At 36.7% G+C, this 16,474-nt stretch overlaps 1 protein-coding gene across 1 annotated transcript in view; it reads right to left on the bottom strand.

Moving 5' to 3' along the window:
- Nucleotides 1–3,948: 3,948 nt before the first annotated feature.
- Nucleotides 3,949–16,474, bottom strand: part of GALNT5 (polypeptide N-acetylgalactosaminyltransferase 5) — a 45,166-nt gene continuing 32,640 nt past the window's right edge. Inside the window, exons 8-10 of the mRNA XM_035007997.1 lie at nt 12,286–12,366; nt 9,320–9,481; nt 3,949–6,388 (exon numbers count right to left, since the gene is read on the bottom strand). Coding sequence (XP_034863888.1) covers nt 6,248–6,388; nt 9,320–9,481; nt 12,286–12,366 — 384 coding nt within the window. The 3' untranslated portion in view covers nt 3,949–6,247. The remainder of the gene's footprint in view (nt 6,389–9,319; nt 9,482–12,285; nt 12,367–16,474) is intronic.

Raw genomic sequence — 16,474 nt, forward strand, 5'->3', positions numbered from 1 at the left:
AAGATGAAGCACCAGAGTATCATAAAGAAGAAATATGTTTGACCATATGAGAAAGGCAACTACTTTTAAAGGCTTAACTTTCACTGCTCTATAAAAACAAGAGGGCTATAAAAAGTAATATCAGAAGTTATAGCAAACATTTGCCAATATTAAAATATCAGACAGTAACAAAATAAATATGAATACCAAAATGTGTATACAGCTCATGAGGAACATGAGGTGACTAAGCTATACAATTAACATAAACACAGTGTCATGGGTAGTAATCAACAGCAGAAATCACCCAACAGATACAAGGCAAACTACAAAATCAAAGGACAGTACCTGGTAATCAACTGACAGTGTGGGAGAGTTTTGGAAATGAATTTGGAAAGTAATCTGAATTTTTAGTTAGTGACTTAAAATTACATATTTGATTCCTTCTTTATAATAACTTCAGTTAGTAGAGGCTGAAAAACTGGGTACTTCAAAATGTTCAAATTAACTCCAAATTCCTTTATATTCCATTGTTTCAATCTCATTCTCCCATTAACAGAAGTTTTTAGGTAATCAATAAGAAAATTCACTAATTTGACCTTTGCCTTCTCTTATTTTTCTGTCCACCTCTGATAGCTAATATGTGTAAAACTAGCAACATCTGGGCAGTTGTTTGAAGGAGGAGAATTAAGGCATGTGCATAATCCAAAATGAATGACAAGCATCTTGATAATTTAGAATTTGGCTACTCCCTTCAAGTATGGAAAGTGATACCCAGAGTGGAAGTCCACTGGAGATACTTTTGTCCAGAAGGCCAGATGCAAAGTTGTGCACTTAAAAGAATTAAAAATATCCAAAAACATTCATAGTTTTCTTTATATTTATAAGCAGGAATTCTTGGTCTTATTTTCTCCCACTTCAAAGCACAATATAGAGACTCATACACACACACACACACACACATATGAATATATACACATATTTATCTATATGGATATATATGTATGTATACATATATATTTACAAAGATCGATATGTTTTTGGTCAAGTAAAGATAATCTAGGTCCTCAAAAAATTAGTTTTTATATCTAATATAAAGGTTTTATTTATATAGATATTTATGACTAATATCCTTGAACTGGTAAATACCAATCAATCAATAATAAAATAGAAAGCCCCTGTTTTCAAAGATATTATTTGTTACTTATTTAATGGCAACTGTCATCATCAGAAACTCTCCATATTAGAAGTTGATCTATTTGTTGAAAAATGAGAACTTTCCTGTATGTTTTTGCAAAGCAATGATTCACATAAACTTGCAAAGAGACCCTATTGGAATGGTAACTACTAGTTGACCTATTAGGTTGAAAACAGAGGCATTGAATCTGCTTATTGTGATGGGATTTTTTTTTTTCCTTTCTGTTAGGTGCCAACACCTACCTGAAATACCATCCATTAAACCTCATCAGGAGTATTTAATACTTTACATAGCTTACTCAAACTTTTCCATGGAATGGCTATTTGCCAAAAATAAATATTTTGTATATTAGCTTTGGTTAGTGTTCCTTTCTTCATTTCAAGGCACATGGCTCATAGCAATTTTTGAATAACCTACACAAAAGTTGTAAAAGCACTATGGTGACCATCCACACAATGAAGTAAAAGTTACAGGCTATAGTTTTTATTTTAAATTAAAGGACTCTTCAATGTTTTACTTCCCATCTCTGTTGAAATTGGGCAATCTGTCAGCTTTGATTAATGGTTGGGGGAAGAAAGAGTTGGCAGAATTATTTACAGGGAAGCAATTTCTCTATGTCTGCTTCTCCTCATATTTATTATAGGAAGTGGAAAAGAATATGTCCTGCATGAAGTCAAGGAGATAGACAACTGCAAAGCAGGTGGGGATAGCTAACCTTAAGCCTACATTTCAGTTAAAAGAAAAGGTGCATCTTCTATATCACAGCCAAGGGAGATCTAAGACATTTGACTTCACAATGAAGGGATTTTAATTGAGCCCACCCAAGTTGACTGCCCTGCTTAAAGAAAAAAAAAAAAAAAAATCATAGCAACATGTTGCCGTCAAAGAGACTCTTTTCTTCCTCTTCTTTTTTCTCAGCCAGATAGAATGGAAACCAGATTTTAATCTCTTACTAGTGGGATGATCTTAGATAATACCTCTCAGCCATCATATAATGAGGAGAGTAAGACCTAATTCACTGAGTTGTGTACAACAGTGAAATGGGGTACAGTCGGTGCCTAGCACATGGTAGGTACTCAAAGATAATCAGTTCTCATCTGTTTTCCCTTTATTCCCTGTAAATTCCTTGTTTGTATCAAAGATACTGGGATCCTCATGTGAGGCGTAATTTCTTTTCTGTGTTTGAACATGGAAGTTAAAATTGTTAAAACAAATAAAGATGGTACTATCTGGCCAGCCTCAACCCCACTCTCTTGCATGAGAACTCCTTGAAAATCATCCTAAACCATTCATAAATTCAAGGTTGACTGGAGAATTTGAATTCCTATACACTATAACTGGTATCTTTGCTCCTCTACAATCCCTAAGGCAATACGATAAGCAAGGTGTTTTCAAAGCTAAGAGAATTTTCCAAATTAGTTGTGGAAAACTAACAATACATTATGATTATGGCATATGGTGGTTTTTGGCCCTGTGAATGACAGCTGATTGAATGTCAGCAAGCGGAATTGAGCAAATTTGATGCTGGTGATAAAACATGGTTGTACCAACAACAGCTGTGTCATCCTTCAGGGAGAAGCTCTGGGTAACTGTTGAAAAAGAGAAAGGAACTGTGCAAACCAAAAGGTTCAGAAGCACTCAGATGGTCTGGTAAGTTAGTTTTTGATCAAATAAGTCCTGTAAAATATCAAAACTATGCTTGTGTTTAAAGTAACAAAATGTATAGACACTTCTCTAAGAAAAGGCAATGACTTAAGCCAACCCAAGGAAAACTCTGAAGTCTCCCCATAACATAGCCTCCTACTGAAGAATTTAGAGTTGAATAGGACCCTAATGTGTCCCACTCAGGGGTTTCTCACTAGAAGTGCCAGAGGCCTAGTATCATTTACACATTTATTACAGTCTTCTGAAAACAAAATATAGAGGGGTAATGCTTTAGAAAGTGTTGGTAGTGGCTGCACGAGCTGGCATTCCCACCAACAGTGGAGGAGGGTGCCCCTTTCTCCACATCCTCACCAACATCTGTCGTTTCCTGACTTGTTAATTTTAGCCATTCTGACTGGTGTGAGGTGGTATCTCATTGAGGTTTGGATTTGGATTTCCCTGATGCCGAGCGATGTTGAGCACTTTTTCATGTGTCTGTTGGCCATTTGGATGTCTTCTTTGGAAAAATGTCTGTTCATGTCTTCTGCCCATTTCTTGAGTGGATCATTTGTTCTTTGGGTGTTGAGTTCCATAAGTTCTTTATAGGTTTTGGATACTAGCCCTTTATCTGATATGTCATTTGCAAATACCTTCTCCCATTCTGTCAGTTGTCTTTTGGTTTTATTGACTGTTTCTTTTGCTGTGCAAAAGCTTTTAATCTTGATGAAGTCCCAATAGTTCATTTTTGCCCTTGCTTCCCTTGCCTTTGGCGATATTTCTAGGAAGAAGTTGCTGCGGCTGAGGTCGAAGAGATTGCTGCCTGTGTTCTCCTTCAGGATTTTGATGGACTCCTGTCTCACATTTAGGTCTTTCAACCATTTTGAGTCTATTTTTGTGTGTGGTGTAAGGAAATGGTCCAGTTTCATTGGGGGAGTGGGGGGATGGGTTAGCCTGGTGATGGGTATTAAAGAGGGCACGTTCTGCATGGAGCACTGGGTGTTATACGCAAACAATGAATCATGGAGCACTACATCAAAAACTAATGATGTAATGTATAGTGATTAACATAACATAATAAAAAAAGCATAAAAAAATAAAAGTAAAAAATAAAAAAGGAGGTAATTAAAAAATAAAAATAAAAAGTGTTGTAGATTTCACAATTAGTCAATACTCTGAAGTTTAGGCCTATAAGATTTCCAATTAATGATTAGTTCCTTGCATCTTAGAGTAGTTGAGTAAATATATGGTAAAAGCTCTTTTTAAAATTCTTTCCAAGAACAAATATGTTATGCATGAAAACAATCCTTTGCTATATTGACAATATAGATTCCAGTATAGCTTTGTATTATGTCAAGGTGAAGTCAGGAAGAGCATACACTGAACAGACTGTAGAAGATTTTTGTGAAAAACATTCAAATTTCTTTCACTCGTATGTCTAAAGGTAAGTGTTTCCAAACCATAATTGTCTTTTTCTGAATAGACTTGATGTGTTTTGTGGAAACTGTTTTCGAATAAAAGAGTCTTCAGACTGGGGGCAAAAAAACCTTTCAACATTTTTGCAGTTATACAAAGAATTGCATGAGGCACTCAGCATATTCAGTTTGGTCAGCAACTCAGTTAGTCCTTTGGCAACTGACTTGTGTTTTATCCCCCATATGGCTCTGTTTTGAAAAGAATTATCTCATTTTCTAGTCATTCTCTTATCTCATCTGCAATGTCAATTATCTGAATAAAACATCTTAAATACGATGCAAATAGGCAGAATTGTTTCCCTTCTGAGTCATAGCTATAGCTCTGCTTTTGTGCAATTAATTGGGAGATAAAATTAAAATTTAAATAGGAAGTCAGAACTAAAGATGCCCAGTTTAACCATCAGCTCAATTGAACAAAGCTTTGTTTTTATATTAACAAGCATATAGCATGGTTTTCCTCCAGAGACCCAATGCCTGCAAAAAGGTTTATGTCTCTCTTTCTTAAGAAAACTGTGAAACAGATTTGTTTAGGTCAGCGGCCTGGGGCAGTGCATTGAGTCCTGTCTCTGGAGATCCAAATTTGAATCCTCATCTCTCACTAACTGGTGTGGGACTCTTAAACAGGTAATATGTTTTCTGGGCATCAATTTTCTTACCAAAAATCAATACAAAGGATGTTAGGATTTCTAGAATCTCTTCTGGTATGCCTAAATACTGACATGCGTAAGGTTAGGAATTCAATGTGGATTGAAGAACTATTGGACTTTCCCCCAAATTTATCAGTGTAATCATTAGGCCCACATCCACGGCCTTATCTCCCACCCCCACCTCACAGAGGTACCAGACTCCTTTTCTTTTCTGGCCAAGTCTAGGTCAATTTTTTTCTTAACTCTCTTCCAGAGGGTTGCTTACCTCTTTCTCTTCCCCTTTCATTATATTTACTTCATTTTACTTCTACTTTGAAATCTTTTAGAGCTTACTTGTAGCTTACTTCATCCCGGTGAATGCTGTTAAATCTAAAGTCATATTTTATATAAATCTTTAATATTTTTCAGTGCTCTATTGCTGCTTTGTTTCAGCTCCTCTTATTTGGTGTTACATTATAGTGTTATTAAGTGTATCTTTAGTGTATTTTTGGTAACTACAGTGCATTGTGACCCAGCCTCTCTTCCTTTGCCTTTTTTTTTTTTTCTTTTTTAATATCCACTTAAATCTAGGAAGTTACTAGCACGACTCTTCTTTTGGCACAAAATGAATTGAAACAATGTTTATATCTAGAACTGAATAAGCATTTGACTTCCTCACTTAAAGTTTTTTCCCACTGACTCAGACTGGGGGAAAAAAAAAAACAACAAAAAACAAAAAACCATTATGTAATCATCTAGATCAAAGTCTTATCATTGAGGAGTATGATACGATACTGTTAGATGAACAGGCATGTAGCTGGGAGGGACTTCACCAAGATGACAGCTGTGTGTTTCTGAGGCCTTTTTGCTATAGGAACTCAAGTAATTTTTTGAATTAAAAAAAAAAAAAGCAAATAAAAGAATAGGTTCTCATTGATTATACCTACTTGTGGAGCAAAAGAGCTGGTTATTATCAAAATCAGTCAGCATGAATATCATTGTACTTCCTCAAGTACTTTTGGCTTTATTTCCTGTATTTCCTGTTACTTGTTTGATTGCATGGGAAGTTGGCAGGCTGAGGTCCATCCAGCACAGGGCAGGAAGCATGCAATTCAAAAGGCCACCTAGAGCTGAAGATGGACTCCAGTTCAACGTTAGGTTGTTTCCCTGAGCTCACTTTTGGTTTCTCAAATATTGTGGGTTTTTAAATCTCCTGTTCAAATGCTCTTAATTTTGAAAATGTAAACTACCATGGAGAAATACAGTCACCACATCCACTGTCATTGTCACAGTGTCTAATGGGTTTACTAGATAAAAGTATTAGTTGTTCTTTAGTCTTCATAATATTTTTCAAATTTCCACTTTTGGTATTGCTTTTCTGGGTCACAAGCAGAGACTCTCAGGATCTTCTGAGAAACATTTCCTTCTAAGCATAACAACTGATGATAGTTCCCAAAAACAATGTGATTCACCTGGAAAGAAAGAAAGGGGATCTCGGAATGAGCCACAGAGTGAATTTGACAACCGAAATATAAAGAAATGAAAACTAGTAAAAAAAAAAAAAGATAATTATATTTTTGATTCCTTAGGAATTCTTCTGAACTAAACTAACAATGTGAACACAGCCTTTGGACTATATTAAATTTGTCTCCATCTCAAACTAACTTCTCTCCTCTTAAAGCTACAAGGCTTTTACAACATCTTCAGGGAGGAATTTATTTTCTGATGATGGGTCTGATAACTATATTGTTTAGAGGAAATTATTCCATATGGCATTTACTATATTTGATGGATGATGGCTTTCTAATTGATGGTGATCATGAAAAAACAGCCAACACAAAAAGTGAGTCAGTTAATTTTTTAATTAAGTTCATACCTTAGAATTCAAACTTGGAATACAAAGTGCTAGAAATGATGTATATTTATTTATAAGCTACCCACCATAATATCTGATAGTACGTATTGCCTGATGTCCAGAAAATCCAGATGTAATTAGAAAAAAGTCAAAGGTATTTCAGAGGAGTTCTATTATTGGTTAATATTTACTGAATATCCTAGAAATAATAGCTTGCTCATGGCTTTATAATTTTTTTCACCTATTAATCCTCTCAATTTTTCCATGACTATGACAAAGATAATCTTAATTATATGAATAGTTTTGAAATATTTAAAAAAATACACCAAATAGGGGTGACTTCATAATAGTTTATTTTAAAGATGTTCCTACAAAACCATTGTCATCCTTGTAGGGCTTTGGAAATATAATGTTTGAGTATGCTCAAGATTTTGTAAAAGAGTTGGCCTTGAGCAAAATCATCCTGGATTATCTACAACATTCTGCCAGTGGATTGTAAAGAGGTAGTTGAATAACTCGTCCCCAACCTAAGGACACTTGATGAAGGGACCAGTGGTGGAGGGTCATTCCATGTCACAGTATCTAGGAGCTACCTATGAAACAATTTCCTCTTAGGTATCTATAATCCACAGCATTTGGGGTGGGCTGGCCTAGAGAATATCTTTTAAATGCAGATTAGAAATGTATAATTTTAACAATTCATTGGTATTCAGGATCAAACTCACTGTTACCCTATTTCCTTCTAGGAAGCTCTCAATTCCTAATGCTAAAGGGAGAGACATGTTCCTGTTATTTAGTCTTTTTCTCCATTTCTTTTTTAAAGACTTAACAAGCCTTGGATGACTCAGGAGGTTTAGTATGAAAATTACCAAAATACTGAAAAAATAAGGAATACTATTGTCAACATATTAATCTCCATGACATCTAGCAGCATGGAAAGGGGAACTTAAGGTAGAAGGCAGCAGTGGGACATGCTACAAATTCATAGGCACAAACAGGATCGGGAAACATCGAATTTTTGCCATCTTAATTAAATTACTCTCTTTACAAATTGGCTTACCACTTACAGCGTCCAAAATTAAGCCTATATAAAAATCAGCTAATGAAGGCCTAAGTTCTCAATGGGGCCAACGCAGTTTATAAATAAGACGTATGTGATTTAAGGGCTGCTTACTCCTAAATATTTTCTCATAGCGTGAATTTTTTTTTCTGGTAACAGATTCATTTCTGGAGATGAAAAATGTGTTCTCATTCTCATCCTTTCTCACCCCTGGCCCCACCTCCAGCTTTCTTTGGCATAAGGTCAAGGAAGCAGAAGGTAATATTTGATAGATGTTTATGGATTTTTCCAACACTATGCAACATAAAATTAGTAACTGGTACACTAGTAATTCCTAATTTTTCTTAATAACTCAATAATAGTCATTATCACTAAAGAGAAAAAAAAATGCCCAGAAGAAATTGAAATATAACAGAGAAGATTGAAAGAGAGGAAGATTGGGAACTATGTTGCTCAAGCCCTGATTTTGACCCCAAGTAGGAAGAAAAATGCCATGAAGGGAGTAGTCACTTGTTGTGAAATCAAAAGAAATGGAGGCATTTCAAGGGCGGGAGGAGTGCTTACTTTGGGGACAACCCTGAGCAAAATGATGGTCTTCATATACCCAGTGCATTTGTGGATCTGGTGATTACTTGCTAGTGAGATAATAGAAAATTTAAAAAGGTTGGCCTGAAATTATTTTTGTCACTCCAAGATCTTACACCAAAACTTATGACTTTGTATCTTGTTAAAATAAAATTGGGAAAACCTATCAGGACTTTGAGAGTACATAGGATATAGCAGGTGTGGTCTGACAAATATTAACAACTGGATCTCTAGAAAAACATCCCGGGATTAGGAGCATGGGTTTACAGAAATCCTCCCATCATGGCTGGTTTCAAGCTACCCGGGTGATGTCACTGCATGTGATGTCAGCAGGTGCACGCGACACACTGTCAGCTCCTACAAGCAGCAGGGAGCTGCCTCCAACACCTGTTAAGGCCCATGTCTCTGGGAACGAGGGTGTGTGTGTGTGAGAAAAAGTCTCCCTTTATGGAAAGGAGGCAGAATGCTGAAAAGTAGAGTCATACTAAAGTGCAAAGCTTGTAGGAAGCATACTGCTTCTTGCTTTCCCCATATACTCTCCCTAAGGGCTTCTCTGGTAACCAGTGAGAACAAGTTCTAGCCTATAAGCATGATTTTTGGCATTGTTAGTTGACTGAAGCAAATGGCTTACAGAAATAAAGATGCTGATAGCCATATAACCAAAGAAACAGGTGGCTTATATTTAAAATAACAGATTTGAAATAAATTTTGTGAAAGAAAAAAAAGGACTTGACAATTTGCAAAACTATCCATTTATCTCTCTGTATGAACTATTAACACTGCCTCTTTTGCCACAAACACATTGAAAGCTTCTGAATGAAGATGCGGACAATGAGAGTTTTATGTCCCACTTAGCTGGAAGTTGGATTTGCAATAAAGAAGAGGTACACATAGTTTGCTTACCAGTTCTGGATGAAAGACTGATGTTGATTTATGCAGCCATCTTAGCCCTTTGTTTCTGTTATCACAAGGGTGCAGCCTCAGAGCCCCCGTATCAGGGACGGGAGCTAAGCACCATTCTCCATGTTTAATAAGTCTTAGCCAGGTGTAATTAAATTGTTGAAGCTGTCGGGAAATGAACAAGGAGAAGGTCACTTCAGGCAGCAAACACAGGTAGGGGCTTTGCCAAACACTTTCGTTAGCAGTGGTTAAGTATATAGGCACTTTGATCAAATGTTTTGTACCCAAATCCTGGTATTGCCACTTTCAATTCTGACAGCATGGGCATATTATTACCATATCTAATTTCATTTTTATCATTTTTAAGTTGGATAGCAATAGGGTATATCTCAGAGAGTTGAGGTAATGACTGTTAAGTGTTTAGCACACAGCACGCCCTCAATAAATGTGAGTTGCAGTAATAAAAATTACTGAGTACAGTTAGTATATGTCTACAAATAGAGGTCATTTCAGGTGTTCTGAATCCCAGACAAGCCTGGTGCTTGAAGTAGTGGAACATTCAAACCATCCGTAGCCATTAGGGCTATAAGGAGATCCAAATCACAGTCCTAAATTACTTTGGTGGAAATTATTATGCTTCTTTGTTTAAGACTATCCAGATTACCAGACTCCTAGAGGCGTTGTAGGAAAGGTTAAAAAAATCTTTCTTAAGGCTAAAAAACGTTTCTATTGTAAGAAAGGTTAAAAATCTTTCTATGCTGATAGCAGAAAGAATCATCAGGTTCTGCTTTACTAGCATCCCTTAGTTCATAAGAACTACTCTTGGAGAAGTCCAGTTTGGGGGAGTTGCCAATGTCTAAATCAGGCAACGGAACCATGTTTTCAGTTTTTATAAGTATTTTATCCAGTTATTTATACCCTGGTACTACCTGCCTGGTCAATTTATTCTAAGTCTGTGGGTCTGTGGGAAGTTTGTTGTTTTGCACCAACGTGAACATAAAAAAAAAAAAAAATAGACTGCTGGTAAAATTTATCTAAATGCTTTTACCTAGTGAATAATTTGTAATGTAATTGAGATTTAACTTAAGTTATCAAGTATGTCATTGAGTTAGACCTCACCACTCAAAGGGTAGTCTCTGGACCAACATCAGCATCACCTGGGAGCTAGTTGGAACAGCCTGAATCTCAGCCTACCATGAACCTCTTGAATCAGAAATCTGTACTGTAACAAACTTTCCAGGTGATTTGTGTGCACATTAAAATTTGAGAAGCGTGGTCTTATGTCATAATATAAGGAAGTTATGTGGCTACTAAGAGAAGCTAGACATTACCTTTAAAAGGGACATCTCAGCTGGTTGAAAGGTTAATAGCTAAGGGGACTTTTTAGGTAAAGTGAAGGATAAGGCTTGGTGGTTCAATCCTCGGGCTTTGTTCCTTTTGAGCTTTTTTTGGATGAATGCTATAAACTGGCTTGGTATTAAGCTTCATTAATTCTGCCAAAATAAGTTACCTCCCTCCAAGTCCCTTTACTTTTTATTATTCAAACAAACTACAAGCTTAAAATGAGTAACAAGACAACAAGGGAGATGGGGTTTGTGGAAAGCAGGGGCTGCATATTCATACTTTCGCCTCCCAGCATCCCCCCTGAGAGACTCAGTGGTTATCCAGACCACAACTTGGGTCTTCAGATAAAATACTGGTTAATCAGGCACAGAAAAGCACGAGAAGAATGAGTCTTGAAGGGCTGAATGAAATAATACTTTACTTTCATATAGTTTGGACTACTTGTAGTTTTATTTTGTAATTTATGACTTTATTTCCTCTTTGAATTGTTAATATGAGTTGTATCTTTCAAACGATTTTTGACACTTTTCTCGTCCCTCTGCCTCCTTTCTTTCCTAATTAAGAAAGAGCTCCCTCAACCTCAAGTTTACAATCCATAGCTGAATTATAAAAACAGAGGACAAAAATGTCTTTTCAGCTTTGAATTAAGAGGTAGAGAGGAGATGTGCTCAGAAATAGAAGCAATATCTCTAAGTCAAAGCAAACAGCTAAGCCGAGGGAAGCCTAGATTCTCCATCACAAAATAATTTCTTTACCAAGGAGTGATCTACAACTTTAGGACGCTGAGTTTTACTCATGGATTGATGTTTTTATGAGTTTTATTTGTCATTGAAACCAATAATATATACACAGAATGAGAATTGGTGGGGAACATTCGCTGAAGAGGGAGGTACCATCACTCAGAACTCACCTCCAGCTCTGCAGAGTCCCTGCTCTGTTCTCCCTGGCCCTCCTTCCTCCCCTAACCATTGTGCTCTGAGTTTGTCAGAGATTTGCTGAAGGGTTTTCCACCATGGATCATGGATTATGTAATTTGCATTATTCCTTCAATATGAAGGAGAATGGGGGAGAGGGGACTGAATCAGAATAAAATGTCTCCCTTAGATTATTTAAAAATATGCTCTGCCTTTATTTCCTCTGTTATTTTATCTTTAGATGTAGTTTTTTATTTTTTCACATTTTTTTGTCTTTATTATTATAACAGTGAACATCTGCAGAGCACTGAGTGTTAAATATTGTTCTACATGCTTCATCTGTATGACATAATTTGATCCTCAAACCTGATTTAGGGGTAGGTGCTGTTATAACTGCTATTTACCTAAAGGTTAAAGGATTTGCAAAGGTAACACACTTGAAAGTGACAGAGCCAGAACTGGGTCCCTGGTAGGTGGACTTCAGTAAAACAATAGTTTTACTCCCTTGGTCACTAACTTTACATTTAGCGGCAGGCTGTCTTAACACCAACCTTATGATCATGTAAAAATTTATACATTAATTATTGTTTGTACAGCAAAAATAAAGTTTTCAAGTGAGTGGTAAATGTGCAATACTCTGCACTTATCAGGTACACCTGTGCAATCTATCAACCGTGTCTATGATGAGAGAGGAAACCCAGCCCGGCGTACCTTGTTGCTCGCATCACAGTCTTCCAAAGTGGCTACGGTGTTTTCAATGGAAATGCATTTGCCCAAGGCCACATTAATAAGCTAGGGAACAAAATATAAAATACGCATTAAGAAAAAAAATATTTTAAAGTAGAACAAGACATTCAGAAAGCACAGACTATAAAACTATAATAAGGTTAAAAGATAGTTAAGTTGATAGCTTAGCATTACTTAGCGCTATATGATTTTATTGGTTGCTATCTCTAACAGAGACATAATGTAATCTTGCTAAAGTACAGCTTCAATCTGTCAATTTAGGCCTATGATTCAGCCACAGAGCCAACAAACAGAAGCTTTTAATTAACCCTTGCCTGGAATGCTGAATAGGAAATGAGCAAAAGGTAGCATGAAAAGTAGTTATTTTCTTGTCTCAAGTTTTTCTGATGCATACATTAAAAGTCAATGCATAGACTTGCAATTTAATCAAACCAACAGTTACAGGCTCTGTTCCCTGGCTGACCCCTTCAAGCTATTTCACTGCTTAGGCACTGAATCATAGATAAATTGAGTCCTTCAAAGAACAGCAGATTCCAGCTGATTCTCTGTCAGAATCTTCCTAATGACTCAGGCAAGCTACAATTCATTACAGGAAAGTCATGAAAGCTAATACAGAGCCAAACTTAAAGGCACTATCTGGCAGGCCCCCAGGTTTTTAATGGATTTGCAGGGTCAAATATGGAGGCAGCTTTCTACAAGTCACCATTTAATGCAGAAAAATGTTGATTCCCTTGCCCCCCTTGACACCTTGGGCAAGGCTAACGAGCTGGTGAGTTAATAGTGCAATTTAGACTTCTTAGATTTCTAGAAGAGCTGTGTAGAGTCACGTCTACACTCAGGAAAGCCTTCTGAGCTGGGAGGTGGTGAAGTCTTTGTTGGCAAGGTCACTATTTATGCCCCATCCTGCTCTGTGGTACCCAACACAGAGCTCTAACTCTGGGGTATTGTAAGATACAGCTGTGTAGCTCAGAGCTGTAAGCCTTCATAACAGGGTGCTCACTTTTACATGCATAGCTTAGCTTGCAAGAAAGTCAGGGGCATCTTCAGGGACCAGAAAATGAAACAAAACAAAGCCCTTTAGCAAGTGGGAAAATTGCAAATACTGGTAGGCAAGGGACCAAGATTGTGAGGACAGGAGAAAAAATATGAGTGAGCGAGAGAGTTGGAACTGCAGTCTTCCACATAAAGATGGATGACTAAAGAATACAGTGTCCCAGGAAAAACAATTACCCCATACATAGCACAGGGAGACAACAGGGAAACTAGAGTCTCCCTTGGGAATCTGAACCTTACATGGATCTTCATTTGGGTTTGAGATGCAAGTTTATACTACTTCCATTGGATAGGAATTTTGACAGACATAAAAATAGTACCAGGTTGAGGGCGCCTGGGTGGCTCAGTTGGTTAAGCGCCTGCCTTTGACTCAGGTCATGATCCCAGGGTCCTGGGATCCAGCCCCACATCTGCTCAATTCCAAGCCCCGCAGCAAAGGGCTCATGCTCAGCAGGGAGTCTGCTTCTCCCTCTCCCTCTCCTTCTGCCCCCCTCACCCCACTCCCACCTCACTCGTGCCCTCTCTCAAATAAATAAATAAAATCTTAGAAAAAAAATAGTACCAGGTTGGTTACTTCTGGGGTGGCTGTCATGTAAAACAACTCTAGAAGGACAGAATTTCCATCAGAAATCTTCAAAGAAAACTCTGTTCACAATGTAGAGTGACAAATATGGGAGGAGACAATCCACCATTAGGAAATGGAGCAGTCAGGACGCACAGAAGGAATCAACTTTAGAGAAGCGATTTAATAGAAATGCATGAAAGAAGGATAATCCTGGAGATTAAAGAAAGGAAATGTGCTCCAATTGCTCTCTGGATTTTAACAGAGATAAGTATAAACTTCTGTATTTGTGGATTACTCAGAAAATATTCTGTCTTCCCACGCATTTGGAAAACTGGCTTCAGTGCAGCCAAAGAGGTTGTACAGCTCCAGAACCTCGCAGAACCTCCAGTACGTTAATGTTTAGCTCTCTGCTGTAAGAGGGAGTGAAGCATGAGTGTCTGCCAAATACATTTGGCCCTGGGATCCTATTTTTGGCAGCACAACTAACATTGCCCAGAGCAGTGTAGGGAACTCCTGGTTTAACCGATTTTTTTGTATTTATTTTGTACAGTCCCTTCTGCCAAGCATGGAAAAGCATTAGATGGAAGGAGAAAATTTTTCTTTCCCTTGCTTTCCGCTCCCCCGCTTTCTCTGAAGATTTGTTTTCCTTCCTCCCTATCAGAAATTTCTGGAGAAACTGCTTTTCTTCACATAGAAATGATTTATGAAGTCCTAAGGAGTTGTTTTTCTTTATCTCATTATGAATGGTTTTAAAAATGGAATCCTCATTTTATTTTCAAGGAATTGTATTTATGCTTTTATTGAAAACCATTTCAATCTTTTTTAAAAAATCAGGCAGTCTATACATTTTAAATTACCCATTTTGAATTATGTCACTTTCCAATTTAGGAGGTGGAGTTCCCCATGTTCATCACAGAATTACTAAACATTGGGCTACAGGCTATTCGCTAAGCATCTAATCCAATATAAAGACACATTATTAGTGAGGTTCTTTCATTCATTAAATATTTTTGGTTCAAAAAGATATGATATGTTCTCATAAAAAAAGAAAAGGAAACAAAAAAATCTTGCGTTGGATTTAAATTAAATCCTAATAGGATTGAAAGAAGGGAAAATGTGGAGCAAATAACAAAAAGTTGTAGAGTTTATTTTCTTGGGACTTTTGAAAACTGTGTGTCCGAAATAATGGTCGCGTTAATCTTAGTCTGAAATGTCTGGAAAAAGATCTTTTTTTAAAACTGGTAATAATGCTCCCTACTGGTTATTTAAGAAAGGAGCAAATGATACCTTGATTATAATTTGTCTAAGGAAAGCAACAAATAGAATTTAAAAGATCATTTAAAAATATTTTCTGCATTTTAATATATTATAGCTCAGGCATCAGCAGAAGGCTGTTACAGGAGAGTTCTTCAGAAATTTCATGGGAACTCATATACAAGTTAACCTCACAGGGGAAGCAAAAGGTAGTTTTTTAGTTCCCTCTGGTGGTTAAAGTTCAGTAATGCTCTTGCTGAGATCCTGTGTTAGGAAAAAAAATTACTATGCTGAGAATTTCTTTTTTTTCTTAATCAGGAGTTAAAATTAAAAAAAAATATATATATATAAGTTTATTTTACAGACACATTATTTGAACAGTGTATAAATCTGGGGTATTCTTCCTAACGAGTTACCTAGAAAAAAAACACCAGGTTGAGAACTACCAGAAATAGCTCCTATTTTTTTTTTTTGACCTATAAAAACGACAATTTTATACTATATTATGTTACATACAAACAGGTGACATATACTAGTCTGTCAGTTGAATTTTTACGTTTCCTTTCTTTCATACTCTTCCAGAATCTCCCTTATACGGTTGGGGAGAATGGCTCTACTAAGTCCTGTCATCAGGAAATTTCCCAGGAGAGTGATTGGTTTGTGCAATTCACTTCCTAGGGAGAACTGAACAAACATGGCCTAGAACAACAGGCTTACTGATGGTCAACTCTGAGAACCTCTTTCATGAAGAAAAAGAAAATTCTTAAAGAAAATGAAATAATGCCAGGAATATTTATAAATAAAAAATAAATGAGAAAACAATAAAACAGATTAAAAATATGCATGACTGGGGAAGAGCTCTAGGTCAAGGCTTGACTAATCACTTTTAAACCTATTCTATGGTAAATATCCTCATGTCTTGCCATCCTCTTCAAATTAAGCCCCACCCCCAGAATGGGTTTGAAATGGCTTTCGTCCAGGTTCTCTGCTTTCTTGCTTTAGTTCTTAGCTTTGTACTCCATCCAACCTGTTTAGCTTGGTTTCTTCCCTTTTGGTACATTACATTGTGCCCTGGAATTTTCTGTCATCATTTGATGATTTCTTTTATTTTCAACCTGTGTTTGAAATCTGTAAAAATCTAATTAAATCATGTCGTCCCATTGCTTAACCTTACTCAATAACCTCCTTTTATATTGGGGGGGGGCAAGAAAGAAGAAAGAAAGAAAGAAAGAAAGAAAGAAAGAAAGAAAGAAAGAAAGAAAGAAAGAAAGAAAGAAAGAA

Source organism: Mirounga leonina, unplaced genomic scaffold (genome assembly GCF_011800145.1).
Source record: "Mirounga leonina isolate KUSES-001 unplaced genomic scaffold, KU_Mleo_1.0 Mir_151, whole genome shotgun sequence".
NCBI lineage: Eukaryota > Metazoa > Chordata > Mammalia > Carnivora > Phocidae > Mirounga > Mirounga leonina.